The sequence below is a fragment of the Pseudopipra pipra genome, chromosome 17 (genome assembly GCF_036250125.1).
Source record: "Pseudopipra pipra isolate bDixPip1 chromosome 17, bDixPip1.hap1, whole genome shotgun sequence".
In the NCBI taxonomy this organism is placed as follows: domain Eukaryota; kingdom Metazoa; phylum Chordata; class Aves; order Passeriformes; family Pipridae; genus Pseudopipra; species Pseudopipra pipra.
Genome location: NC_087565.1, coordinates 3448606 through 3476169, shown reverse-complemented (window position 1 = coordinate 3476169; position 27564 = coordinate 3448606). Strand labels below are relative to the sequence as shown.

Sequence of the window (27564 nt, the reverse complement as noted above, 5' to 3'; positions counted from 1 at the left end):
GCCAGGGATTAGGGCCCCAGCAAGTTCCAGTTTGATAGCCCTGGGTCCCAGTACGTCCGAGCATGGGAGTTACGCACCCAGTAACTCCCAGTGCTGGGGCTGTGGATTCCAGCACGTCCCAGTGCTGGGGCTACAGATCCCAGCATGTCTCAGCACTGAGGCCACAGGTCCCAGTGTGCCCCAGTGCCAAACCCCCAGGTCCCAGTGCATTCCAGCCCCTCCCAGCACCACAAGAGGGAAACGGTGACTCAGAGGCGCTGGAGCTTGCTGGGCTGGTGGGAGCCGGGCGCCCCTTTGCCCCGTGTGGGGTGAGCGCTCTGGCCACGGCCACCGATCGCCCGCGGCCGCCGCAGCCCCACGCTGAGCCCAACCGCGCTGCCTCTCGCTCCCCTCCCATCCTCTCCCCTTCCTGCGTGCGGACACCCTTGGAAAGGCTCTTGGCCGCTTTCTCTGAGACAGGAAGGTGTCCCCGAGTCTCAGGAAGGAAAAACACTCAGTGCTGAACCCACAAAGACCGTCTCTGAGGGGCCAGGGCTGGAGAGGCTCCAGGCCTGACATCACCTGGGAACTGGAACCAGAACCGCAGCTGCACTCCGCGCCTGGTATTTTTTTCTTTAACTTGTGTTTTTAAACTTTCTTTTTATAGATTTTTATTTTATTATTTTTTTTCTCCTTTCCCTTCTCCATTCCCCTCCCAAATATTTCAGGCTCTCCGCAGGCTGGCCAGCCAGGCTGGAATGCAGCAGGGCTGCACCCGTGGGTGCCGAGAGCTGTTGAGCTGATGGGATGGATGAGGCCATGTCTGGCCAGGCAGGAGCTGCTGGAGTCACGGGCAGGGGGTCAGGCTGGGGCTCACCCCCCAGTGATGGGGGGCCAGGACCTGATAGCCCCCAGCACCAGTGCTGGTGGAAAGGGATCTGCGGCCACACAGGGACCCGGGGGGATCCATCTGACCATGGGGTGTGGGAGGATGGAGGGTAGAGGGGTCAGGCAGAGCCTGCAGACAGTGGGCAGTGCTGCTCTCCTCACCCACCACCCCCAGGATGCTGCAGTGGGGTTAAGTCATGTCCGAGCCTGAGCCTGAGCCAGCTGAAGAAGTGGAGCCAGCCAGGGATAGGGGACACAAAAGCAGATTCCGGCACCAGGATCCAGCCCTCCTCAGGCCGTGTCCTTCGGCAACACCTTTGGGTTGCCTGGCCCTCACTGGGCTCCCCCCCAGAGCACAAGCTCAGGATAAAGACCCTAATGTGTCCTGCAGTAAAGCTCAGCCACTTGCTGCCAGGGGAATCCTCCCTGTGGCGCTGACCACAGAGATCGACCAGTTGCCACAGATCACCCCCCATGTTGGACCAGGGGCCAAAGGACTGGGAAGGGACCCCCAAGGTCTAGATGGCAATGGGTAGGGAGAGGGGGACAGGGGGACAAGGATCTGCTGACCAGGGTAGGGTGGAGAGAAGGACTGGGGAGGAATGTGCACTCGGAGGTGGAATGGGAGGGAGAAGATGGGATGGGAGAGGACAGGACGGGACAGGATGGGACGGGATTGGATGAGATGGGATGGGTTGGGATGGGATGGGATGGGATGGGCAGATCAGACCAGAGTTCACTGTGATGACCACCAGGCTGGGGTGCTGGGCAGTCCCTGCCTCCCCATGCCAGCAGACCCAGACCATAGTAACCCTGCCAGCACCCTGCCAAGGTCCCTGGGGAAGAAACTGGGCAAAGGGTCTGCCTGAGACCCCCAAGACACCTGCCAGACCCTCACCATCCCAAGGGACGCACAGCCGAGATCCTGCACATGCCAGGGGTGCAGGGGACGCTGCTGCAGGGCTGCCACCGCCCTGCCACGTCCTCCCCCATGCACTGGACCCCTCAGAGCCTCTCGCCCCTCCGGGACCTCGTGCCGGCCGCGGTCCCTGGGGACACTGGTCCCGCAGCAGGGACAGGGTGTGAGGCCGTGGCGCGGGGTGAACGCCAGGTTAATCTCCCGCTGGAGCTTCCCTCCGCAAACAATAAGACAATGCCCGGCCGGGGCCGCCTGCGTAACCAGCGGCGCGGAGGGGAAGTTGTAATATTTGGATTTAGCACTCAGTAAATTAAGGAAGAAAAAAGGAAAAAGCACTGGGGGTAATCAGAGCGGGGCTGGCCCCGTGCCCTGCCCCACGGCCAGCAGCCCCGGGGGGCTGAGCCCAGCCTGGGGACAGCAGATGAGCAGGCCCAGCAGCCCCGGGAGTCAGAGAGGCCGGGCACAGCTGGGAGAGGGACACATCCCTGAGGGCAAGGCAGAGGACAGGCATGTCCCTACCGTGGGGACACCAGCCTGAAGGGTCACGGCTTGGGTGCCCAGCAGAGCTGCAGGCAAACATCTCCTGCCACACCAGAAAAGGGATCTGGGCCAGGAGGTTATTTTAATCCAGATCTCTTCATGGGAAATAAAATCCTATTTCTGCAGCTGTGGTGGCTGAGCAGTAGAGGGCCCAGGGCGGGGGGGGGGGGGGGCAGTCACCTCCAGCTGGCAGTGGCTGGCAGGGGGTGACAAGGGAGGGGCCTGTCCCCTGGATGGATGTCTTCCCCAGCACAAGCCCTGCAGGGGTGCTACCTCCCCAGGGCCTCACACCAGGGCCCACACTCCACCAGACAGGCACCATCGGTGCAGATGGGGCTCTCAGTGGGGATGGGGAAAGGGTTGCACTGCAGAGGACCCCTGTGGGTGCCTGGAGCAGGGACAGCACTGCAGGGCTGGGCTTAACCCCTCTGAAATGTGGTGGGGATGCTGGCTGCCCTCCCACCCTCCAGCAGCAGGGTGAGCTCACAGAGGTGAGCAGGGCAGGGACACCCCAGGGGGCCAGTTTGGGGTTGCAGGGCTGGACCCCACCCTGTGGGGTCTGAAATGGGGTCTTAGGAGGGCTGTGTGCCCTGGGCAGAGGCGTCCCCCATGTAGGGACCCCATGGTGGGTGCGGTGCAGGGCTGGCAGGAGGGCTGGGACAGGTGGGGGAGAGGTGACCGCTGGCAGCAGCGGCACGGGAAGGCCTCCGGGCCGCGCGCCGGGAGCACATTTCCCCACAACAGGGGCCGTTATCAGCGGCAAATATTCGGAGCGGTCCCAGGGGGGGCCTCCAGCCCTTCCCCTCCACCTACCCCACCGCTCTCCTGCTCCGGCCCCACGTCAATGCCGCTGCAAAGGTGTCGGAACAATCGCCTGACAAAGAGCTATTTTTAGGGGCCGGGGCTTGGAGCGAGGATACGGCCCGGCCGCTGACAATGGGGGGAAGGGGGCCGGGCTTCCCCCGTGACCACTCGGCAGCAGAAGGACCTGTAAGATTTCCTCGATGACCCAGGCCCGTACAATACAAGGAAAGCGCGAGAGGGAGATACCCCCGCCAGGACGAGCTGCTCCTTTACCTAATGGGAGTGACCCGGGGTGAGGGGCTGCCAGGTTTGGGCCAGCGGCCTCCCATGGGAGAGACACCCACACCGGGGGGGAAGTGGGGTGAAGCCTGGCCGTGCTTCCATATGAAAGGGTACAGGGGTGCCTGTGGGGGTCAGCACAACCCCCTCCCCTCCAGGCTGGCTCACAGCTCCGAGCCAGAGCCTGGATGTGGTGGGATAGCAGTGACCAGACCAGGGCTGTGTGTCCCCAGCCAGCCCCATTCTGAGGGTGCCATGAGCCAGGGAGGCTCAGAGGAAGCAGCTGAGGGGTCAGGCTGAGCCCTGATGTGCTTCCTCCCCCAACAGGGTCCCCCCTGGCTCAGCCTGCACCAGAGAGGTCAGTGGGCCATCTGCTGTGGCCAGTCCTTGAGGGAAAAAACTAATGTCCTGAGCTGCATGGCAGGAAATTGGGGCTAAAAAGGTGAAAGGCAGGGATGGAAGGTCATGGGGTAGCTGGAAGAGGTCAGGGCTCAGCCTGGCTGGTGGCAAAGTGGACATTGCAGAGGGACGAGCCCCTTCCATCAACTGCGGCATGGCTCCTGCACACCGGGGCCCGATCCCACCGCTCTGCAGCAACCCTGAGGGCCAGGGGGGCGAGGAAAGGGCCAGTGGCAAGGCCGTGGAAGGGCCGTGGAAGGTCCACGGAAGATCCATGGAAGGGCCGTTAAAGGGCCATGGTAGGCCCGATCCTGGGGCCGCTCCGCAGGCCGCAGTCGCCCCCTGGCGGCGGCCCCCCGCTCGCAGCCCCGCGGAGGGCCCGGGCCCGGGCCGCCAACGCGCACGGCTGGGCCCCCCGCCGGTGCCGCGGGAGGCCGACACATCCCGCACGGCCTCCCCGCGCCCCACGGGGACACACCAGGACACAGAGGCGGGACACCCCCCACCACCTCGCGGACTACAACTCCCATCACACCCCGCGGAGCGCTCCTCCTCCTCCTTCCTCCCGCCCCCTCTTCTGCGCACGCCCCCGCGGCGCGTGGCGGGGCCGCGCTGGGTTCCGTTTCCGGCGCGCCTCGCTCTGGTCCCTGCGGCGGCGGCCGAGCCTTGTGCCTCCGCCATATTGTCTGTGTGCAGCGGCGGCGGCGGCGGCGGCGGCCGCGCCAGGTACCGGCGACTCCCGCGCCCGTGCGGGGCCCCGCGGCGGCGGCGGCGGCGGGTGGAGGGGGCGGCGGGGGAGAGGCGCCTCCGCGCCTCCTGTGCTTCCCCCTCCCCGCCCCCCCCATCCTCCGCCGCGGGCGCGGTGTGGGGCCGGGGGGCCGCGGCCGCCCCTCAGCAGAGCGGGGCCGCGACGGCGCTGAGGGGCGAGCGCGGGGAGCGGGCGGGCCCGGCGCGGCGGGGAGGGGCAGGGCCCGCCGCGTCCTGCCCGCAGAGGGGCTTCGAGTCCACGGGGGGAGCGGGCAGGGGCCGCGGAGGGGCCGCCCCGCTGCCCCCCCGGCCCGGGCCGGGGCCGGCCCCGGCCGCGCAGGGAAGGGCAGGGCCTCGCGGGACCGGGGCCGTCCCCTCCCCCAGCGCTCCCGGCTCGCTCGTTCGGGCCGTGTAGGTGTTATTTACCTGAATTGCCCCGTCTCGCCTCTCCCTCGCCCTGCCCGGAGAAGCGGGGGGATGCGGAGGGGCAGGGAGAGGCCTGTTGGTGCTCACCGCCACCCCCGGCTGCGCAGGGACTCCGATCTGGGCCTTTCTGGGCGGAGGGGAAGGTCGTTCTCACGGCTTCCCACGCCGGTGTCTCCTCTGGAAGCGGCGGTGGTCAGTCTGGTCCCAGCTGTAATTTGGTTCATTGTGCCTTGGGGGCAGCGAGCTGTGTGTGGCTGTTGGTAAAATGCGCTTTGTAAGTGAGGTGAGATAAGATTATGGAACCCCGTGTATGTCAGATCACTTTATTCTTTCTTAGTCAGGGCTTTGGGTGAAACCAATAAAGTTTGGATTATGAACACTCAGGGGAAGAGGAGAAGCAGGCACTGATCTCTGCTCTCTGTGACCAGTGGCAGGACCCCGGGGACGGCTGGAGCTGTGTAAGGGGAGGGTTAGGGTGGATATCAGGGAAAGGTTCTTCCCCCAGAGGGTGGTTGGGCACTGAACAGGCTCCCCAGGGCAGTGGGCACAGCACCAAGGCTGCCGGAGCTCAAGGAGCATTTGGACAAAGCTCTCAGGGACAGGGTGGGATTGTTGGGATGTCCTGTGCAGGGCCAGGAGTTGGACTCAATTCTGATGGGTCCCTTCCAACCCTGATACCCCCGAGAGGGGTCTGTGATGATTTGGGGTTTGTGCTGCTTAAACCTGACCCTGGGCTGGGGCCTTGGGGAGCTGCTCCCTCAGTGCCAGGCTGATGTGTCTGGAGGGGGCTGTGCCCTGTGCTCCACATCTGCCCACCTGGTTCCTCAGGGAAGCTCCACGTGCTCCGCAGATGGCTTGGGAAGAGCCCCCAGAAGGACTCAGAGGTGCCTGGGCACAGCAGGAATCAAGTTGAGACCCAGCAGTTCTGCTTGGGGCAGGGAGTGATTTATTGGTTCTTGGAAAGCACTTTCTTTTCAGAAACAGAATTGCTCAGTTTGGTGCTCGTTGGTCCTGCCAACAGACCAGGGTGTTGGGTGTGAGTCCTGGTGTGGATTCCAGGTGCAGCATCAGCAGGGGCAGAGGAGTTGCTCATCCCTGTGTCGTTCCTGCTGTTGTGATGTAGAAAAGGGTGAAGGTTGTGCTGGGAGAGGGGAGGCTCAGCTTGGGAAGACTCAAGGTAGGATTTGGGGGAAAGTATAAAGCTTGATCAGTTCCTTGGTTAGTCCTAAAAACTAGGATTGGTTTCTGAATGTTCTCATTCCTACAGCACAGGGCCATGCCTGGGTAAAACATACCAAGAGTGGTCCATCCTCTGTGGAGGCACTGGAAAGTGAAAACTGGAATGGGAATGTCCAGTCCCATGGACAGGGCAGGCAGCACTCTGCCCTCAGGAGACCCACCCATGCCCTGCAGCTGGAATCCCAGTTCCTTGGGTGCCTCCAGGCAGGGAGGGGCTTTTTGTAAAGGTCCAGACCTTTCCCTGAGCATGAAGAACGTAGATCTTTGGTGTTAGGCAGTGATCCTTCCCTTTCATCTTGGCAATGGGGAGAAATTTCCTTTATTTCACCTTTCTCTGTTGATTTATGGCAATACCTGGTAATATAATTTCTGTTGTTAGTGAAACCTGCTGTCCTCTCGTTCCCTCGTGGCTGGTGGTAGAGTTGGGTGTGCATGGCCTGCACTCAGACCAGGGAGTTTGGCCACTCACCTGCTGCCCTTGAGGAGCTGAAACAGGGTGGAGGAAGGGAACATCATGGGTTCATGGGTTGAAGGAAAATGAGGCTTGCTGGATGTTGGGAACATGGCTCTTTGCAAGAGGGATAGTAAAACTGGCGGTGAGTTCTAGCAAATGTGGAGGAAATTGGATCATGGAATGTTTTATGACATAGGGTTTGTGCAGGGACAGTTAATTGTTTGCTTGAAAAAAAGCTGGTGGGATGTGAGAATGCAGATGCAAAGCTGGGAGTGGGGATTGCTGGGGAAACACTTGGTAAAACACCATTTCCTGAGGGTGAGACACAGAAAGACTTGAGTGATTGATATTTGAGGCAGGTTGGGTGCATCGGTGTGGAATGGGTTGGAAGTGGAATACAGGATGCTCAAAGGTGGTATTGGATTTGTGGAGTTACAGAGAAAGAAACTATAAAAGGGACAGGGCCCCAACTTTTCCCAGTTTTATTAAATGGTGGGTGTCCTCACAGCTTTCACTTCAATTCTTCTCCATTTTCTCCTTACAGAACTAATTTTCTCTTTTTGTCTTTCCTCGTGTCCTCTGAGGAATAAGGGAAAGGGAGGCAGGAGAAGGAAATGGGTGACATTGTGGTGGTGTGATTAATTTCATGTCACATTTCTGAAGAGGCAGGGATTTATTTCTGGGTTACCAGACCTGTCACCTCCACTGTTCCTCCATTATGGAATTGCTTACATTAAGGTATCTGTTTTAGAAACTCCCTGGATGAGATTGATGCCATCTTAGATCTTATTGTCCCTTAAAGGTCTTGAGAGGGAAAAAAAAACTCCCAAATTTTAAAATCAAGAAGGACTGCTGTGACTCAGTCTGGCTGCAAACATTGATTGCAAGACAGATCTTGGATAATTTTTCTGAGCTTGGATATCTCCTTCCAGGGGCTTCCAAGAGCTGACTTCCCTGGAATTTACAGAATGTAATTGGAGAAAAGGAGTTCTCCTTTGGACCTAGAAAAACTGCTTGGAAGAGGAGGCTGCAGCTTTCTCAGCTGGTGTCAGTGCTGGGTCTGAAAGCAGAGTGATTTTCCAACCTGGTTTTTGAAACCTTTTGCCATCAAGGTGCCAAACTAACAAGTCCATAGGAAAGGTTGATAAGAAATGGGATTGTTGATGTGGTCATGGGATCAGTGGTTCATGGATATCTTCTGTTGGTCAGGTGTCAGCAGCAGAGGAGCAGCAACATGAGCGTGACATGAGTTTTACCTGCTCCTGTGCTCACACTGCTCTGGGCAGTTTTATTCAAGCAAATGATTTTATTACCCATTTCATGCTGCTGCTTTGGGAAGGTGAAAAGCAGAAAGGGGGCTTGGAGTTCTTTGTGGACTTGGTACCACCACAGACTCACATTTGGAAAGTTACAATTTCAATAATTCTATTTTTGCACAGTTCATTTCTGAGAGTTACGTCCTTTTTACCGAGTTCTAATTTTTAAGGAATGTTACCCTATGCAGAGGCAATTTCTAAAGCAGGCTGTCCAGCTGCTGTCCACGTAATGGCTGGCTCATATTATGGCAATTTATTAAACATGAATGGTGAATAAAATGTGTACTAGATGAAAGCAGAAAATAATTTTGAGTCAAGGCAGAACTTGGCTGCAGGTTTCCCACTGGATAGTCATGTCTCTGAGTGTTAACAGCAGTCCTAGAAAATTGGAAGTTATTCACTCCATTTTTGCAGAGAAGGAGGCTCTGCCCTTGCACCTTCTAGAACAACCAAAGGCTAAATTAGTCCTCTTTTAATTAAGCCAAGTGTGGGGAGAGTCCAGTGTGCTGTGCAGTGCTAACACAGAATTAACGTGCCAGAACTTGCTTTCCCTGGGCGGGAAAGGTCTTGCTGTGGTGGGGAAAAGTGCCCCCAGTTCCTCCTGCTTGTCCAGGAAGGCAAAATGGAGCCTCTCCCTGTTGTTGCCAAAGCCTTAGGAGAAGGCATTTTCTCAGAGCATCTTTGCACACGTGTGTGTGAGTTGTCAGAAAATCTTTATTTTTAGTGTTCTGAAAATGGATGAGCGTGGACGCGCACAACAGATTAATTTCCAGTGTAGGAAAGCAAGAGCTCCTGCAATGTTCCTCCTCTCCCAGGCTTTGTCACAGGTTTCTGTGCCTGTTACCAGTGTGCTGTTGAATTCTAGCCTTTCTTCCACACTTTTATTGTACTCCAGAAGGAAAAAGGGGGGCTTTTTGCTCACTGTGCAGCATCCAGGTTCATTTCAGCTGAGTCTAAAAATTAAATTACAGGTTTTGGCACAGTGGCTTTGCTGGGGGGTTGGTTGCAGGGTGTGAAGGAGGATGCTGGGGGGTTGTTTGATGTGGCAGTGGTGGGTTCAGCATTTGTGTCCCCAAGGGCTACACTGGTGAGAGTGCTGAGGTCACCAGGCTTCAGTTCATCTCCAGAACACTGGGGTGAAATATTAAAATCTTGGTTGGTACATTCACATCACCTGCAGTGTCAGGAGCCAGCACTGGGGTTTAAACAGTTCTAACTGTATATAAAACTATATATATCAGTTTATAAGCCCAGCACTGGGTACCCAGGGCATAATAGCTATTACACTGGAGTTTAATAGCTGTTTTTTCCTGTTTGATTTTTGGGGTGGTTGTAGCTGGGTTCATCTTGTGTTAATAATGATGAATTTTTAGAGGATTATGTCAGAACTTTACTTTCTGGCAGGGGCTTGCACCGGGTGGTTCTTGCTGAGCCTGCTGGATGCCAGCTGAGCAGTGGAGATGGTTTGTGGTGCATTGCCTGCTCCATGGAACAGCTGATCACAGGGATTTCCTGAAGAAATAGTTACATGCAGTGTAACTGGTTTATCCTTTGGCTCTGGTAACTGTTCCTGCCTCTGGGAATTGCCTGGTCGGATCAGTTGGAACTGTATAGCTGTTGCACAGGTACAGGTCAGTTGTCTGAGTTCTGGCTAAATCCCTCTCTGTACATGAACCAGAGTCAAATCAGCTGAGCGATTGGCCTGGCAGTGCTCTGTGCCTACTAATTAATGAGGAAAACAACTGTGTCACTTAGCAGCAATTAGGGAGGGAGAACTTTCCAGGGGACGCTGCCAGTGGAGCCTGATGTCAGCTCTGAAGAGCCTGTAGTGGTGCTGAAACATTCCCCGTTGTGAGCCTTCAGGAAGAGTTCCCTGGCTGGGATCTCAGAAATGGTAGTTTTGGTAACTGGAATACTGTCTGAAGCTCCAGCAGCAGGAGCTTTAGTTTTGTTAGTGCTCTTGGAATAAAAAAGAATTGCTTCCCATTGAAGTCTTTCTTTGGCTTTAGGGCAGGCCTGAAGGGATGTACGTCCAAAAAAACTCGCCCACCTTTCCTGCACTCCCTGCTCGGCCTGAACTGTCGGGGTGGGGAAGAGGTGCCTGCAGAAGGCCTCTGGTGTGTGTACAGGGAGGTTAGTTTGGCAATTCCTGGTTACATTTACAGGCATTTTTGTTGGATTGTGCCAGGATTCCTCAGCCCTGGCAGTAAGGATGTCCGCTGTGTTTGTGGGAGGCTGGGAGCAGTGGCAGGAGCAGCCAGAGGTGCTGGGGCTTGGGTGTCTTGCTGCCCACAGCCTCATCCAAGATCAGCCTTGGGTTTTTGTGTTAAGAAAAGCTTTCCCTTTGCTCCATGTGCTGTGGACTAACTTAGCTCTGAAAATATGAGAGAGAGTCCAGGGGTTTGGGGAGAAGTGGTGAGATAGGAGTTTTAAAGGTTGTCTGTTCTGGATAAAATCCCTTAGGAGATGGAGTGAGCAGCATTCCCATCACTGCTGCTGGAGGAAATCCTGGCTGTCCTGACCCAGGTCCGTGTGCTGTTGCCAACACTGACACTTGGCAAAGGACAGTTGTCCAACCAAACTGAGACAGTGGAGACCCGAAGAGGGTCTGTGAGAGCTCTGCTACAATTTAGCTGTTACAGGTCTGAACAAAAAGGAAGACAAAGCGTGACAGACCTTCTGCCAGGAGGGTGTGTGGGCACCAGAGCCACTGCCAGGGCATCCTGGAGGGTGACAGACGTGCGAGACGCTGCTCTCGGCATTGGGAAAGTGGGACAGGGAAGTTTTCCCCAAGACTGTGCAGGGTATTGTAAAACACGGAGTGACGGTAAAACTAAAACCATCCCGTGGTCGGTCCTGTGACTTCCATATAGATCGTGATCCTTGTTGCAAGGGATAATTTCTTCATTGGCAGGAACTGCAAGGAATTCAGGGGGGGATCAGTCAAGCTGATGAAGGAAGAGCAAATCTAAATTTTAGGATATTTCTAGTACAGAATTACTCCAAGATGTTTCTTCCAGTATAACTAAACCTGTCAACTGCTTTCCCTAGCGACTGACCATGTCTTGTTTTGAATTAATCACGACTGTTCATGTTTCTTTTTTAAGGGAATGTTGAGGTCTTTGGATATCATGATTTGTTATTCCTCACAACCAGCTATTTAAAAGAAATCTGCAAAATAACTTTGGTGGAAAATGCAGTTAGAGTAGACTGTGCTGTTCCAAAACAATATCCAGGGAAAAGTTCAATTTCAAACCTTAGCTTTTTCTTTTGACTCAGATTTAAAAATCTGTGCTTCTGTTGATGGTGTCCCTTTAGTAGGTGAATGATCTTCAGGAAAGGATGTAGTGTCAGCTTTGTTAATCCAGGCTTGTTTCTATTTTAGCTATGAAATCATAGAAAAATATAGGTTGCAAGGGACTTCTGGAGGTCATCTCTTCCATGCTTGTATTGCTGCAGTTTCAGCATCATGAAAACACATAAATTGGGGTCTTTTGTGAGGTAAAGCATGTTTTTTATTAAGTTGATTATTATTATTTCTTCTTTCAAAGGTAATCTGGGTGCTGATAGATGTTGGCTGCCACCAGGCTGTACTGTAGTATTTAGGCATGTCTTGATCTTTTAATTTCAGTGGTGTCTCTCCAGTAGTAGCTGTTCTCCAAACTCTGAAGGAGCAAGTGCTCTTCCTTGGGAGGATTACAGGGCTACGTGGGCTATGTGGAGGAAATCATCAGCAGTTTTATCTGATCATTGTAATGCTTCCTCACCCTAATAAATCACGTTACACACTTGTGATTTCAGAGGCTGGGTTTAAGCCATTTGCCATGAAAGGTAAACATCTTGCTTGCAGTTGTAGATAAAAGAAAGGAATAACCTTTTGATTCTGTAATTCTGCTCTTCTTCACTGACAGAGCTTTTCTTCTTTCACAACAAACCTGCTGCTGTCTCAGCCTGTTTACAGTCTTAGTCTGGCACAGTCGCCACTGTAATGAGCTTACGTGGGGAAAGTACAAGTGAGAGCGAGGTCTTAGACCTGTTTGGCCAATCTGTCCCTCTCGCTTTTCTCCTCTAGAGGAAGGGGAACTTCTCTGGGACAGTCTGTCTGGAACTGATAAAGTGATGGGAATGTTTTCTTGGCACTTTGAGGTCATCTTGGGACAGTTCAGGTCCTGTCTTGCTCCTCTGGGCTTGCTATGGGCTCACTGAAATCAAGTTCAGGTGGGTCCTTGCTAATAAAACCAGGTTTCTGTGGTGTTGCACGTGATTTGCTGGGTTCACTCCTCTCTATCTGGATGAACTTGGATCTTCCTGGCAATACACTGTTCACATGGAGGGCAGGTCATGCTGTGAGCAGCAGGGAAGCCCGTGTCAAGCGGTGCTTGTGTTCCTGGGTGCATTATTTATACTCCAAACCTTATCCACAAAGGTCATCACTTGGATAGCACTTGCAGGGTCCTTGGGACACCAGTCTTCTGGGAAGCTCTTGGCTTCCAGCTCACTGGGAGCCTGTGGGAGTGCTGTGTCATACTGGTGCAACTTCTTAGGTTTAAGGTTCTCAGCCTGAGAGAAGCTCGGTGCCAAAAACATTTCCATTGAAAAGGAGGAAAAAGATATTCCAGTATCTCAGTTATTCTTGACTAAAAAAAAAAAAAGCAAATTTTTCTAGAGGCTAAGTAGGTGTGCTTCTCAAACTAATCTGCATGGATTTCTTAGCTGTGTTTTGTTGCTACTTGCTGTAAGTGGATATGTCTGGAAGGACAGAGGGTGTAGGAAATTCCTGTGCTAATCGGAATAGGTGCTGGAAGTATGGATCCTTCACAAGATATTAAATCCCTCATGGGGGCAGGGGTTGCCCTTGGAATTAGAGTGCATTTTAAGGATGATAGCATCCCTTTTTAAAAATGAGGGAGTTTGTAACTGTGATTTAAGTTAAAATGATTTAAAAATCAGATTTAAAGTGAGCATTGAGAGGCTTTTTACCCTTTTGTTGAACTTTGGCACAAAATATCTAATCTTGCCAAGCTGCTCAGGCAGCAGACTACTGCTCTGTGTCCTTGCACAGGGAAGCCTTTGCAGTGAATAGCGTGTCAGACTGTAGCTGGGAGCTTTGTCTTCCTCTCTCTGTGACCTCTGGTATGTTTTCTGAAAGCTCATGGTTGTGTTTTCTAGTTAAACACTTCTCTACCAGAGAAATTAAAATTTTTTCACTGTGGGTTTTTCTAGATGCTCAGGACTGCATTGGACATGGCAACCTGATCTAATCTCATCTGCTTTGACTAGATGATGTTTGGCAGACTTTTCAATATAAATTATTCTATGATTCTGTCATTAATGCAGGAATTAATAAATGACAACATTCTGTTTGGGTTCTGCAGAAATAGAACTCATCTTTTGTAACAAGCTCAAGACAGTTCTCTAGGTGTAATCACTGCTCATACTTAGATTTTCTGCCTGAAAAACTGGAAACTCAACTGATGTTTGCATGTCAACACCTGTCCCCATTATCTGTCCTTATTTGTGTCATTCCCTTCTGCCAAGGAACTTGGATCCACTGCAAAATGATCCCCCTCCAGGGGCAGTGGAAGAAAAATCTATACGAATTCCTTGGCAGTTTTGAGCAGAGTGAGTGAGCAGCTTTCAGGCAGGGTAAGTTTATATATGTCTGTAACTTTGTTTGCTTCAAAATTAAATTATCCGTGCAGACTTTCTCCCCTTCCTGTATAAAGAACAGCACACAATAATACCTACCCTCATAAATAGACATTGTGTGCCATTCTTAGAAGCTACAGTCGATGATTTCCTGAAAAAGCCCTTCTCTGAGCAGCCAGTTACAATGTGCTGCTTGAGCTAGGCTAGAGCTACGTGACAAAAAATAGCCACTGTGAAATTTGATCTATCTTTAGATAATGTGATTGATTTTTCTTTCTTTTTTATTCTCTTTTTTTTTTTTTTTTTCCTTGCTGAAACTGATCTTGCTCAGCTGGGTTGAGCTGGAGCAGTCACATGTGCTTTATTGATACTGGGTTGTGCTTAAAAATTAAAATTGCTAAGTCATGTATAGGTTCAGTTAATTCCTACACGAGGAGTATTGGGCAGAGGAAATGAGCCAGTGCATCTTCTGCCAGAAGCACATGGAATGAGGAGAAACAAAACCACTGTGACTGAACTTTGAAATCTAACAAATTTCACTGTACTAGAGTGTTCTAGTAAACTTGCATGCTCTGGTAATGCCTGAGGACGTTTTTGGAATATACATCTAATTTCTAAGTGTCTGAGTCATGCCACATAAATGCTTTGAGGTCTTAGATGATTGCTACCTCATCTTCTTCAGAAGTGTGTTTTGTTAGAGAACTAACATATTGTCCGGGAATAGACTTACCATATTTTTAGGAATACTTCATATTCTTCCATTAGCTGCACGCCAGGCTGAAGTGCCCCCTCCTTACCCTCTTGGTGTGAGGCCTCAGTGCACTTTGGGACAGTCATGTCCCTTTTTAACCTTGGGACTGGATTACTGCAACCCTGTCTGCCTGGAGCTGCCTCCAACACCATTGGTGTGTCAGCAGGTCAAAAAACAACTCAACTGCTGAGGTCTGTCCCACCTGAGGAGGCTTTGTCCATGCCACAGAGCCCTCATGGATGTTTCTGCCTCTGGATGCAGGACCAGCTGCTGGTCAGGTTGTGTGACACAGTGAAGGGACATCAGACCTGTGCCCCCAGGTCTTCACAGCCAGTGGTTCTTGCTGGGTCCTCCCAGCAGCTGAAGCACTTCAGACCTTGAATAAACAACAGGACACTGCCAGTAGAGCAGGATTTTGCTGCTTCTAGAATTTTCTTCCAGTCTGCATTGTCCTGATAGGCCTGATAACTGCTCCGAGCAGACTTCTAGGTCTTTTCTCAATTAATTGCTGATTAATGGGGCTATTATTTCCTCCTGCAGTCTGTCAGTTGCTTGTTTTCTGTGAAGGATAGGATTGGCATAGCAAATAAATACATTCATTTAGGTCGTAGTGTTGCCCACTGATCGAGCCCATACCCAGGGCTGCGGGTCCCTGCCATGTGCTGCACACCGAACAGAGCCCTTCCATGCTCTGAGACAGCTCCCCTCCCTGCCAGTTATCTTGAAAGCTGACAAAGAGATTCTTTACTTAAGCACCTAAAAATGTGTCAACTCGTGAAAGATTTGAGAGGTGCAAAGGCACTACGTTTATTTTAGGTAGGACAATACTGAAATAAAACTGTAGTGAGTTACTGTTGTCTTAAATATTCAGATATAGATGATAAGGTGTTCAGCTATAGATGATAAAAATTCAGAGTATTTGACAAACAGTAACTTTCTATTGAGTGACTTTGACTAGTCTCAATACTGATAAAACCTAACAGAAGCTTTGCAAAAACCCAGTTATAAGGAGGAAGAATTGGAGGTGCATACCAAACGCTTCGGACAAGCAGATGCAAAGAAAGATTTTCAGACTCTTGCAGCAGAATTTTTCTTTCGAGTTTGAGTAAAGCATCATAATCCAACACAGATGCTGCTGTCTTTTGGACAGTCAGATTTAATGCCTTGGCTGTAGAAAGTCATGACTAAAAGGGGTTCCCCTCCCAGCAGAATTGGTTTGGTTACAGAGGGTGGCACAAGATGGAGAAGAGATGAGATTGCAGCCTGTGGCTGCTGCTTTCGCTCTGCAGCTGAAAAGAAGGAGTCTGCCTGCAGATACAGAATTCATGACATTTCTTTCCTTTTGGAAAGTTATCTTTGCAACCAGAAGTTGGAAACAACGTGCTGAAAGTTGCAAGATTGGAAGGGGCTTTGTTAGGGGGGCCAAGTGACCCGTCTTGTGTGAGGGAGAGCAGACAAATTGCTTCCAAGCTCTGACAACCGATCCCAGGCCTGTGGCTGGGCTCCAGCCTCTCCTTCGCAGCAGCTTTTAATGATTAACTTAAATACTTTTATAGTACCTTGAGAATTTAACCTCTCGTTCATATTCTCTCTGCAGGTGGAGGAATCCGAGGCCTTTCTCCTCCTCTCAGCGTTGCAGACCAGGTCGCCTCTGATTTCACATCTCGTCATTTCCGCCTGCCAACCTGTCTGATATGTCGGGACCCGTGCCGAGCAGGGCCAGGGTTTACACGGATGTGAACACACACAGACCCCGCGAGTACTGGGACTATGAGTCGCACGTTGTTGAGTGGGGGTAAGTCTCTGGGCTGCCTCTGGATGTCCCTGCCTTGGGATCAATCCCTGTGGATCTGGGTGCACGGGGAGTTCAGGTGCCTGTGCTGCGTGAGGCTTTTTCCATGCTCCTTGGCAGATGTCAAGCTTTAGGATCACGGTGTTTCTTCAAAGGAGTGTTTCTTATCAAACTTTTAAATCCTCAGCTGCAAAGGAACGGCAGCTTCATTAAAAGTTTGAAGAATTTTTGCCAGGTAGTCAGGAAACATCCCCTTTCAGAGGGAAGAAAGTCTTCCTCTGAAACAATCAAACTAGCCCTGAGCACAGGGCTGAAAAGAAGTGAAAGGTCTTTCAAACTGAAGTTGCTTCTGGCTTGGATGAGTGAAGAGACTCTGCAGACTTAAATAGGTACATGCTATTTTGTGACTTGTTGCTCTCTACCAGTGACTGGAAAAGACACGGCTTCTTCTCTTTGAAGGAGGGAGGTGTCTAAATTGAGCTCATGACTAAACCCTCCCAGAATCAGACAGCAGTGGTGGCAGCTTCATAGCTCTGCATTCCTGCTGGGATGTGGAGGGCCCAGGCAGAGTTCAGCCCTCAGCTGTGCTGCAGTTCCCAGTTTCTGGAATGTACACAGTCGTCTGAGCATAAGTGCTTCTTTGTGCCTAGTCTGTTTTTAAACAGGCTAGCACTTAAGTTTTTGCTGTCACTGCCTTTGTTGATTTTTAACAGTATTATACAAAGAAAAATGTAGCTTTCAAATATAGAGAGACTGGGAGAAGAGATAGCTAGAGTTTGCTGATGCTGAAAAGATCAGTCCATAGTTTTGGATTGAATCTACCTTGGGCAAATAGAAGTTCCCTGTTTCTCTCCTAATTCTTAATCACCCTAGTCAGGAGAAGACACTAGTTAATCCCTTTTGTCTGGAAAGTGAGGCAGTGATAAAGTGTTAAGGAGCAGTTTGTACATTGTCGTGGAAATGACTGAGCTCTTTGGAACTTTAACCTTTTCTCTCCACAGAAATCAAGATGACTACCAACTAGTTCGAAAATTAGGCCGAGGCAAATACAGTGAAGTATTTGAAGCCATCAACATTACAAATAATGAAAAAGTAGTTGTTAAAATTCTCAAGGTGAGCTGGGGATTGGGCAACAGATAAAATCTGTCTTGAGGTGATCAGGAGGCCAGAAAGGCCTGTTTGATGTTCTAAAACTGAAATCCTTAAAGCCTGGCTTTGGAGTGTCATTCAGTGAAACAGGCCATCATTTTGAGCCTCCATATGTACTTGGTTATTAAGTCAGATCTCTGCCTGTAAGGAATTAGGCTCTGTCTTAAAGAAGCCCTCATGTGCAGCACGTTTTTACCTAGAGCTAAGCAACGCTTCAACAGCTGACTGCAAAATTCTCACCTTCTCTAGGTGTCAGTGCCCTGGCATGCTGTCGTGGGCATGGCCTTCTTTCAGTGACCCTCCCAGTAGCCCGTGGACTTCTCATAGTTAAATATTTGCCACATGCCAGTTAAGAATTCTTGGAATATCATAGAATCACAGAACTGTTCAAGTTGGAAAAGCCGTCTAAGATCATCTAGTATAACCATTGACCCAGCACTGCCAAGCTCACTACTAAACCGTGTCCCCCAGTGCCACATGTATGTGTCTTTTAAATACCTCTGCTGGAGCAGCCTGATCCAGGGCTTGACAACCTTTTCCGTGCAGAAATCTTGCCTGATATCCAGCCTAAACCTCCCCTGGCAGGACTTGAGGCTGTTTCCTCTTGTCCTCTCTCTTGTCCTATCAGATCATATTCAGAGAGCTTAAAAAAAAAAATGTCTTCCTGCCTTTCCTTCACGTGAAACTGGTGTCTGTAGCTGTCAGGGTTGTATGGTTAGAAAGGAGACAGCAGATATTTGAGCCCTTCTTGGAGTGATGCATACTCAGGTTATATTACAAAGGCTCTGATGCATTTTGCTGATCTGCAGTCATCTGGGTGTTGAGCTATTAGCCTCACTTTACTGCAGTGCTTTATCTTACACTTTGGGTTTTTTATTCTTCAGCCTGTTAAAAAGAAGAAAATCAAGCGTGAAATCAAGATCTTAGAGAACTTGCGAGGTGGACCCAATATAATCACCCTTGCAGATATAGTAAAAGATCCTGTGGTGAGTATGGGAGCAACTGAAAGGCTACTCTGGGGTTATGGGTGAAGTTGCTGTGTTTGACTTCAGCTCTGATCCGGGTTTTTGTTTATCCCTGCTCTTAAATCCTGCTTTTGAATTGACTAATAAGATCAGCTCTTCATCTGATAAACTTCTTTTAGAGGGCCCTTCCCCCACAGGTCCCTTCAGCTTCTCACTCTGTGAGGAAGAGATACCAGCGAGCTGAGAGAAGTTAATTCATTCTGCAAACAGTGCTGCCAGGGGCTGTGGGCTTTGGCTCTGCTTTCTCTGTCTGAGGAGAATCATAAATATATCTGAGGCAGAGGGGTTTTGTGCAGTTTTAGGAGAAAAAAATTGTTTAATTAATGATCCTAAATGGAAACATATTATCTCAACTTACCATGGCTGAACGCTTTTCTTTCTGTTTTAGTCTCGGACACCCGCTTTGGTTTTTGAACATGTAAACAACACAGACTTTAAGGTACAGTGTGGGATGTGAACTTCTCATTTTTTTTCTGTTTGAAAGCCACTCGTTCTGTTTTTTGAGGGGAAAGTCAAATACACAGGTCAGGCAGGCTATTTAATCATTTCCTTCCAGCATAGGAACTGTGCTTAAAGGTAAATACACTTGGGATAGAAGTTTGTAATTAATCCTTCAGTACCATTTTGCCACAGAAGTTAAAAGGTGAGAATTCAGATTCCAAGTGGTATTTAAACTGGGGAGCACATGAATCTGTTACTGTGTGGCCCATCAGTGCCTGTCTTATGGAAGCATTTTGCTTTTATGTGTACAACTCTTTATTGAAACCACTTTAAATCTGAACAGCTGTTTCTGTGGCCTTTCATACTCCTGGGAATAGGGATTTAAATGTTTCTTTGCGGTTTCTGTGGCCTTTCATACTTCTGGGAGTAGGGATTTCAATGTTTCTTTGTCCCCTTCCTACTGACCCACCTCAGGAGAAGAAAGGCAGTGCAGTGCCATTAGGAATAGCTATTTAATGTTGCAGAGCACCCTCAGTCTTCTTGTGACCCAGAGTGCAGGCATGGCCTGTGCTGGTGCTGGGCAGGTGAAACTGGAGGTAGCCACTGACAGGGACCAGAATGTGCTGTCTGAGCAGAGCTGGGAGTAAACTATGTGTGGGATTTGTAAGGGGAGAGAAACAGATTGATCAGAGTTGGGTGTGGGATCAGAGCAACTTGGAAAACTTGGACTAGTCCTTCAAATGGGTTTGGAGAACCACAGCAGCCCAGGACAGGGCTGGGTTGTTCTGGATTGGCAGGGATGTGATGGGTTTTTTTGGGTGTTAAACACTGATATGATGTGTTTGTGTCCCACAGCAATTATACCAGACATTAACAGATTATGATATTCGATTCTACATGTATGAGATTTTGAAGGTAAGTTGGTGTTTTGCTGTTTTGGCTGTTTATTTCTAGGATTTGATCCCAGCTAATCCTGTAGAGATGGTTCTCATGTCACTGATCATAGTGACCTATCACTAAGGGAAGGGAAGAGAAAGCCTATGAAAGAATGGGGCAGAAAAATGTCAACTCAGTATTGATTTTTTTTCAGCCTTGTTTCTGCAACAAATGCTAGGCTTTTTTTTTTTGCCTTTTTTTTTTTTTTTGAGGCTAGCAGAGCCTTTCAGTACACTGAGATAGCTTAAGGTCCTGAATCAGAAGTACATGTAGCCTCTGAAAACAGACAACTGTAAGCTGTTGCTGGCTGGGTTTGTGCTCTAATGTAATATGAGTCAAATGTCTTTGTCCATTCTTCTGAAACAAGTAATTTTTCCTTAGGAGTCTGGAAAAGGGGGCCTTGTTTGATCGATAGTGCCTAGTAACTATGCTCTTAGGGACTCTGAAATTCCAGTCCTGTGATCAGTGAGTCTAGTCCAGGATGTAACACTGGACAGTCTAATTACACTTGGTGTATGTGCAAATACTTCTGAATGTGGTTGAACTCGAGAGGTCCTTGTGACTCCAATGTCTGTTTCTTTGTCCCCTGCAGGCTCTAGATTACTGCCATAGCATGGGAATCATGCACAGAGATGTCAAACCTCACAACGTCATGATTGACCATGAGCACAGAAAGGTAGTGTGGGGTGGCTGGGGGGCATGGGGGGAGGGTCCTGCTTTTGGCAAACTGGGATCCCTTTTGGGTACTCCTATGTAGTGGTATTAGCAGATCCCTTCAAAGGGCACTGCGCTTCCCCTTGTGTGGAGAACTGTAAAATGAGATTCTGTATGCTGCTTTTTGAAGCTTTTATGGGGTCACGTGTACAGACAGGGTTGCAAGGAGAGGTATTTTATTTAGACTGGTTGGTGATACGGGTTTGGGGAGAAAACATAACCAGATACTCTGATCAAATGAATTGAAAATAGAAGACTTGTAAATTAACTTCAGACTAAGCTCACCTGCAGTGTTGTTCAGCCACTGGAGAGCTGGAGCACCCCTTGAGCCTCTTTTCTTTGTTTTCTACCATTTCTAGCTTAGACTAATAGACTGGGGTTTGGCTGAATTCTATCACCCTGGCCAAGAGTACAATGTCAGAGTGGCTTCCAGATATTTCAAAGGACCTGAACTCCTTGTAGATTATCAGGTAAGAATTACCGGGACTTCTCACTGACTTTTGTATGGAAAGTCTGTGCCATTTCAAGGTAACAAACCCAAAATTCAGATGTCTAGAGAGTTGAAGCTAAAGTCTGTTCCAAAATGTGTGGCAGAAAGCAGCCATAAAATTAAAGAAATTCTGAGTTAAAGAAACTAATGGGTAGTCTGAGGACCTGAGGAAGAGCTGCAGAACTATCATCATGGATCTTGGAATACAAATGCTGAATATTTTTTTAGCAAGGCTGTGTTTGCAGTAAGGTACAGGAATGAAACAAAGCCCCTGTGGGAACAGCGAGTACTGCATGAACTTCTAAATTAAGCTATAAAAGCATCCCCATATCTGATGGCAGATTGCATTATGGAAATCACAGTGTTCCTGGTGACTTTCATAGTGTACTGGTTCTGAAAAAAGGCACATCCTCACCTGCCTGTGGACCTTGGGGAGGCCATGCCTTTTGTTGCTTGTTGTGATCCCTACCTTCCCCACACACACTTCTCGATGGTCCATAACATTGGAGCCTGCAGTGAAAACAGGAAAAGGCACTGATCTTTAATATCCTGGTGGACAGGGATGGAACTAGGATACCTGCTGTCCTGCTAATTGCTGTACCCCAGTTTGAGTAAGTGGAACACTGAGCCGAACAGTGTTTAGGGATCAAGATACATGAAGATAGTTCAGTCTGTTTCCAGCATAATGTGGCCACGTTTGTATCACTGGAGGGAGGGGGGGGACCCTGTTAGTTTTGGAAGTCTGTTCTGCTTGATTCATTAGAAATTGAATTGTCCTTCTGGTTTTGTACAGATGTATGATTACAGTCTGGATATGTGGAGCTTGGGTTGCATGTTGGCTAGTATGATATTCCGAAAGGAACCATTTTTCCATGGCCATGACAACTATGATCAGGTGAGAGCTGGTCATGTACAATCTCTGTTCTCTTAGCACCATGAAGACTTCCTGCTTAGGCTTCTGTCGAGTGATCTGGAGAAGGATTTAAGCATTTCTCTAATGGCTTCTTTGCTCAGTTTGAAGCCACATTCCTTTTCTCAAGTGTGCAAGATTATGTAACCAATTAAATGGAAATGGATTTATAGAGCTTTGTGCTTAGGGGCTCCTCAGTAGGTGTCTGGGAAAAGCTGTAACAATAGTTACATTACAGCTGGTGTGTTCTGGTACACAGATTGACTATTCCTGAGGTTATGTGGAAAGCCCTTGCCACTATCCACCTTCCCCCCTCTCTGTATAGAAACTGAATTTGGTGCAGGTTTATAATCAAGATTCTGAAATCCTTGATGTGTTGCCTGTAAGCCAGAATATTTATACTTAAACCTTTACCACATGCTCTGCATGTGACTAACATACAAATATTCCAGAACAGAGACCTTTTATTCTCAAACCTCCATTCTGGAGCTCTCTGGGGCGGCGCTTCACCCTTCACATGCAAGAGCCAGAGTTTCTGCTTTTTTGACCAGTTATTCTTGCCTTCTCCTCTCTTGGTTTTGAATGTTTTCTTACTACAAAGGGAGTTAGCATTGCAAAGTCTCAGGTTTTGGAGATTTTAGGGTATGTGGCTCCCTCCTGGCTGCCTTGGGGTACTGAGCTCTGGCTGTGAGTGGAGGCACATTCCTGATGCTGGGGACTGTGTGTGGCTGGGGAAGCCAGAGCCACAGGATGACCCTGTGGCTGCTGGTTCAGACCACTGAGACCAGGTTCAAGCTTCCAAGGGAATGTGCTGCTGTATCTTCACGTGGGCTCCAGCATTATCATCCCCTCACAGTAGTGACTTATTTTTCTGTTTGTTCCCAGCTGGTGAGGATAGCCAAGGTGCTGGGGACAGAAGATCTGTATGACTACATTGACAAATACAACATTGAGCTGGATCCACGTTTCAATGACATCTTGGGCAGGTGAGCCAATGTCTGGAGTCTCTTTGGTAGATCTGGACACAGTTACAGCTTTGTCAACAGACCTTGAAGCAAACAAAAACTTAGGGGAGAAACCAGAGCCAGAATTCTGGAGAATTGTCACTTTGTGCCTTTGGTCCCTTTAGCCAGTGCTTCTCATAGTCCTTTATATGGAAATGGACCTGAGGAAAGATTTTTAAATGTCATCCAGGCAATAAAGGAACTGCTGGAGCAGAAAGCGTGAAGGGCAAATGCTCTACAGTCTGGGGGGAACAAACAGTGCTGTTTCTCAGCATTACAGCACGGAAAATCAGGTGCTGCTTCAGGTGGTATTTACATATTCTTTTTCCCTTCATAGAGTTATTTTGTGATACTAAAACTAAAGGAACCAATGTTGGGGGCATAAGAGAAGAGCAGAACCTGGAATTTTAGGCCTGTAATCCATTCTGAATGAATCCTGCTGCTGTGCAGGGTCTGTGGTGGCCACTTTGGCTGTGCCGAGGGCTGTGGTGGCCACAGTGAGTGTGCTGGGGCCACGGCAGCTCTGCCACCGCGTGGAGACTCAGTGCACTGCTGCTTCATGTTCCAGAACGCCTCAGCCCTGCGGCTGCTGCACCAGCCCTCTCGGGGACGGACATCTTCCACAGTTCCTGCTCCTTAAAAGAGTGAATTTTGGCATGGCTGTCCCCTGCCCGGCCTGATTTGAGTCTCTTTTCCCACAGACACTCCCGTAAGCGATGGGAGCGCTTTGTTCACAGCGAGAACCAACATCTGGTGAGTCCAGAAGCTCTGGATTTCTTAGACAAGCTGTTGCGATACGATCACCAGTCACGACTCACAGCGAGAGAAGCCATGGAACACCCCTACTTCTGTGAGTATCAGCTGCTGCCCTGAGAGATCTGCCCCTGGGAAGTCTCTGTTCCCACGGGTTGTGCAGATGGGAACTGAGAACAGCAACAATAATAAGCCTGGTCTCTGACCTGGAGCTGAGGCTGCTGGTCTCTGGGGTGGGTAAAATAGGCCACTGCCACCTACACCAGCCAAGGAAGCAGTATTGGATACCTGTGTTGAGCCCATGAATCATCAGGTGATATCAGGGAAGGTCACCTAAATGATGTGATTTGTAGCTGCTTTCAGCAGGTATGCATGGATTCCAATGTTTTGATAAACCCAGAGATGTCTGGTTTGTTGAGAAACAGGCCTTGTAACTCCTTTTGTTGTTAAATTGTTTAGCCACTGGTATATTCAGGTCTTGGGTTTGCAAGCAAAAATGTAACTTTCACTGGTAAATGTTTCTAAATGTTTGCTGGTTTTCACAAATATTGACATTTAGGGGTTTGAAACAGCTGCAGCAATGCAAAATGTCAGCATTTGCTCAGATGTGGGATTTTTTTCTTGCTGCTAAAAGAACCCCTGTAATTAACAAACTGCAGATCTGTGCTACACCTGCGGGAAATATTCCAGTGAAATGTTTTGCAGGTATAAGCATTAGTAAAGCCAAAAACATGGAATGTGGGAGTTGAATGAACAGGCAATTTTGTGTCCACATAGAGATACAGGTAGTGCTGAGCTCAGCATGAGGAAAGGCAAAATTTGGGATTCCCTCCTCTGACACAGGAGGCCTGGGAGGCAGGAAGGGGTTGTCCCTGTTCAGGTGAGAGCATGAAAAGTGAAAAGTTAGTAAGTTGGGATCATCTCACAGAAGACAACAAGCTCCAGTGACACTCCTGACAGCTCACAGGCTGCTGTGGAATGTGTATAGAGACGTGACACATGATTGTAATTAGTGATAATCTATCTGCTTGCTACACCCATGATCTGGGGTTTGCTTTCTGCAATTACACAGTTGCTTAGCACAGAAAACACATCAAACTTCATCTTAATTCCCTTCAGGTTTTCCTGTCAAGCAGTCCTGCTGACCCCCAAATCACATTTAGGTGGCTTTCCCTGATGTGACACGACCTTGGTACCTTCTAAGTGCTTCCCACTGGAAATGGTGTAAAACTTTCTGAGTTCTGGTAGATGGTGTTTGATATGCCAGGGCTGGCTGAGCACAGAGGCCACGAGCAGTCTGTGTACCTCAGCAGCTCTTTGGCAACACAGCACCTAAGGGTAGTGTGCTCTTCCTAGATCCCATTGTGAAAGACCAGGCTCGGATGGGCTCGTCCAACATGCCGGGTGGCAGCACTCCTGTCAGCAGTGCGAGCATGATGTCAGGTCAGTCCTGCTCTCAGCTCTTCTTGGTGATTGGTGTGGTAAAGAAGCATTTGTGTGTGCTGGGTGGGTGTGAGGATCCAGGAAGGTGAGTTCTGCAGGTGGGGCATCGGGTCATCCCCTGGGACCGGAGACAAGGGCAAGGAAGGCTGCAAAGAAGTGGGTGGGAGAGCAAGATAAATAAGGCCTCGGGCAGCCTGACCTGCTTTTCTGGTCTCGTTTTAAAAAGTGCTTTGCAGTTGGATTTTCTGGCAGCAGTTTGAAGGACAGTGCACTGGAACAGGCTGCCCAGAGAAGCTGTGGCTGTCCCATCCCTTGGAAGTGTTCAAGGCCAGGTTGAATGGGGCTTGGAGCAACCTTGTGTGTCCCTGCCCATGACAGGGGATTGACACAAGATAAGCTCTAAGGTTACTTCCAACCCAAACCATTCTGGGATCCTGCCACTGTTCTGCCCATCAGTGACTCTTCAGTCAGCCCTTCTCAGAGGCCACAGAGAACTGAGACAGACCTTTAATCTCAGCTCTGAAAACATAACTGACCTGCAAAGCTACCACTTGATTTCAGAAGCTGAGCTGTCCTGGGTGGCAATGCGCTGCTTTCACTCTAATTCCTGCTCCCCTGTCTCTCTTCCAGGGATTTCTTCAGTGCCAACACCTTCACCCCTTGGACCTCTAGCAGGCTCACCCGTCATCTCTGCCACCACCACCCTGGGGATGCCGGTTCCAGCTGCTGCAGGCGCCCAGCAGTAGTGACGGGCTCTGTCTCCTGCTGCCTGAGCTGAGTCAGGTGGGGAAGAGGTTTCCCCCTCCACCTCTCCTCAGGACGCAGCTCGTGCCTGGCAGGGGAAGGGAGGGGATGAACGCTTTGGAGACACCGTGTCTGAACTGTTGCTTGTGGATTTATAGTAGTTCAGTCATTATATACAAAATTATTATAGGCTGATTTTTCTTTTTTTACTTGAACTTTTCGTAACTCAGGGGATTCCCTGAAAATACCTACAGATGGAATATTTCTTGGACAGTTTTTCTTTCCCCCCCCACCCCACCCCCCCCAAAAAAAGAAAAAAGTACTCTTCATTTAATAACAAATGAATCAACAGCATTTCCAAGCTCTTGCATCCTGCTGGAAATCTCTTCTCTTCACGTTCCCACCATTATTCCTCCACGAGCCTACACCTTGGGGGATTGTGCTCTTCTCCAGAGACTACCAAACCAAGTCTTCATGAGGCAGGGGAGGGGGATTCTTAAAGTACCACTCACTTTAACCCCATGTCCTGCATATGTCCCAGCCAGGGTACACTGAGGAGACAATTCCAGTAGGGAGAGGTGGGATAAGCTTAAAAGGAATAAGTGCAGATAATGTCCAAAACCCTAATTGGATTGGATAATGTCTCCTTAGGAGCCAACCAGAATGCCAACTCACCCCTTGCATGTAATTTTAGTCTTAAAAATGAGGTTACTGATCCAATTGGAGTCCTTGCCACCTCCCGAGACAGGTGCTCCTGTAGAGTAAAGCCCTACTCTGATCAGCCCCTTTCTCACAGGAGGGTTCTTCCTGCCGTTGCTTGGGTTGGATCTCTGGAATTAGTTTGTTATTGGGTATATTGTTTTTAAATTGTTTCTATAGGTTTCGAGCTGGTGGCTACTTAAAGCTGAAAAAAAAAAAAAAATCAGACTGCGCCAAGTCCAGTCCCACATCTTCACCCACCATCCCCTCCCTCACGTGCCATGTGGTGAGAATACCAGTTACCTCACAGTCTTGTAAATATGCACTGAGAGGAAGGAGCAAGCAGACGTTAACTTAAACTGAAATGGTAGATCAGTAATTGTGGACAAATATTATCATTGACAACGGAAAAAGCACCCTTGTTACAGCCCTGCTACCCCTTGCTGTGTATATATACTTTGTCCTTCATATGTGAAAGATCCAGTGTTGGAATTCTTTGGTGTAAATAAACATTTGGTTTTATTTATCGAGGTTAGATTTAAGTTCCCTGTGTAGAGGCCTCCCTGGGTGGTGGTGCACTGACACGGGAGTGGTGACAGCCACTGTCCCTGTCACACACAGGGGGAGCAGCGCAGAGGAGCCTCACACAGATGTCACAAGCCAAAGTATCTCCTGGGAGAAGGATCTTTTGCCATAAAACCAGAAAAGCCTCCTCTTCTGTCTCACCCCTGATGGTGGGGCATTGAGATGATGAACCAATTCTTAGGTTTTTTGAGTGTGTTGCCATTCATTGGATTTCAGTGACTTTGTTTTCAGTCACCTAATGTTTGTGGGACTCAGCTAGCGTGGCTGCAGGGGCAATGTCACCAGTCATTCTGGGTGACCTCCCATCCCAAAGCCATTGCAGCAGTTGTTACCCTGGGCATTGGCAGCTCTTCCCAGTCCTCAGCACGTGCTGATGCCTTGGCTTGTGTCTCCTGCTTGTCCCCAGCACCTGTCCCTCCTCTGTTCTTTGGGAGTCATGACCACACACTTCCACATTGCTTAGTTAATTTTAGGATGGAACATGTGGGC

The 27564-nt window shown here is 49.5% G+C and overlaps 1 protein-coding gene across 1 annotated transcript; it reads left to right on the top strand.

Annotated features, from left to right (window-relative positions):
• The first annotated feature begins 4395 nt into the window (after nucleotides 1-4395).
• Nucleotides 4396-27020, top strand: CSNK2A1 (casein kinase 2 alpha 1). Its single transcript, XM_064673844.1, has 13 exons — nucleotides 4396-4534; nucleotides 15988-16185; nucleotides 17184-17295; nucleotides 18216-18317; nucleotides 18745-18795; nucleotides 19653-19712; nucleotides 20326-20409; nucleotides 20807-20917; nucleotides 21731-21832; nucleotides 22733-22833; nucleotides 23553-23701; nucleotides 24961-25047; nucleotides 25678-27020. The coding sequence occupies exons 2-13, from the start codon at nucleotides 16085-16087 to the stop codon at nucleotides 25791-25793; spliced, it is 1176 nt and encodes a 391-aa protein (XP_064529914.1). The 5' UTR covers nucleotides 4396-4534; nucleotides 15988-16084; the 3' UTR covers nucleotides 25794-27020.
• The last annotated feature ends 544 nt before the right edge of the window (nucleotides 27021-27564 follow it).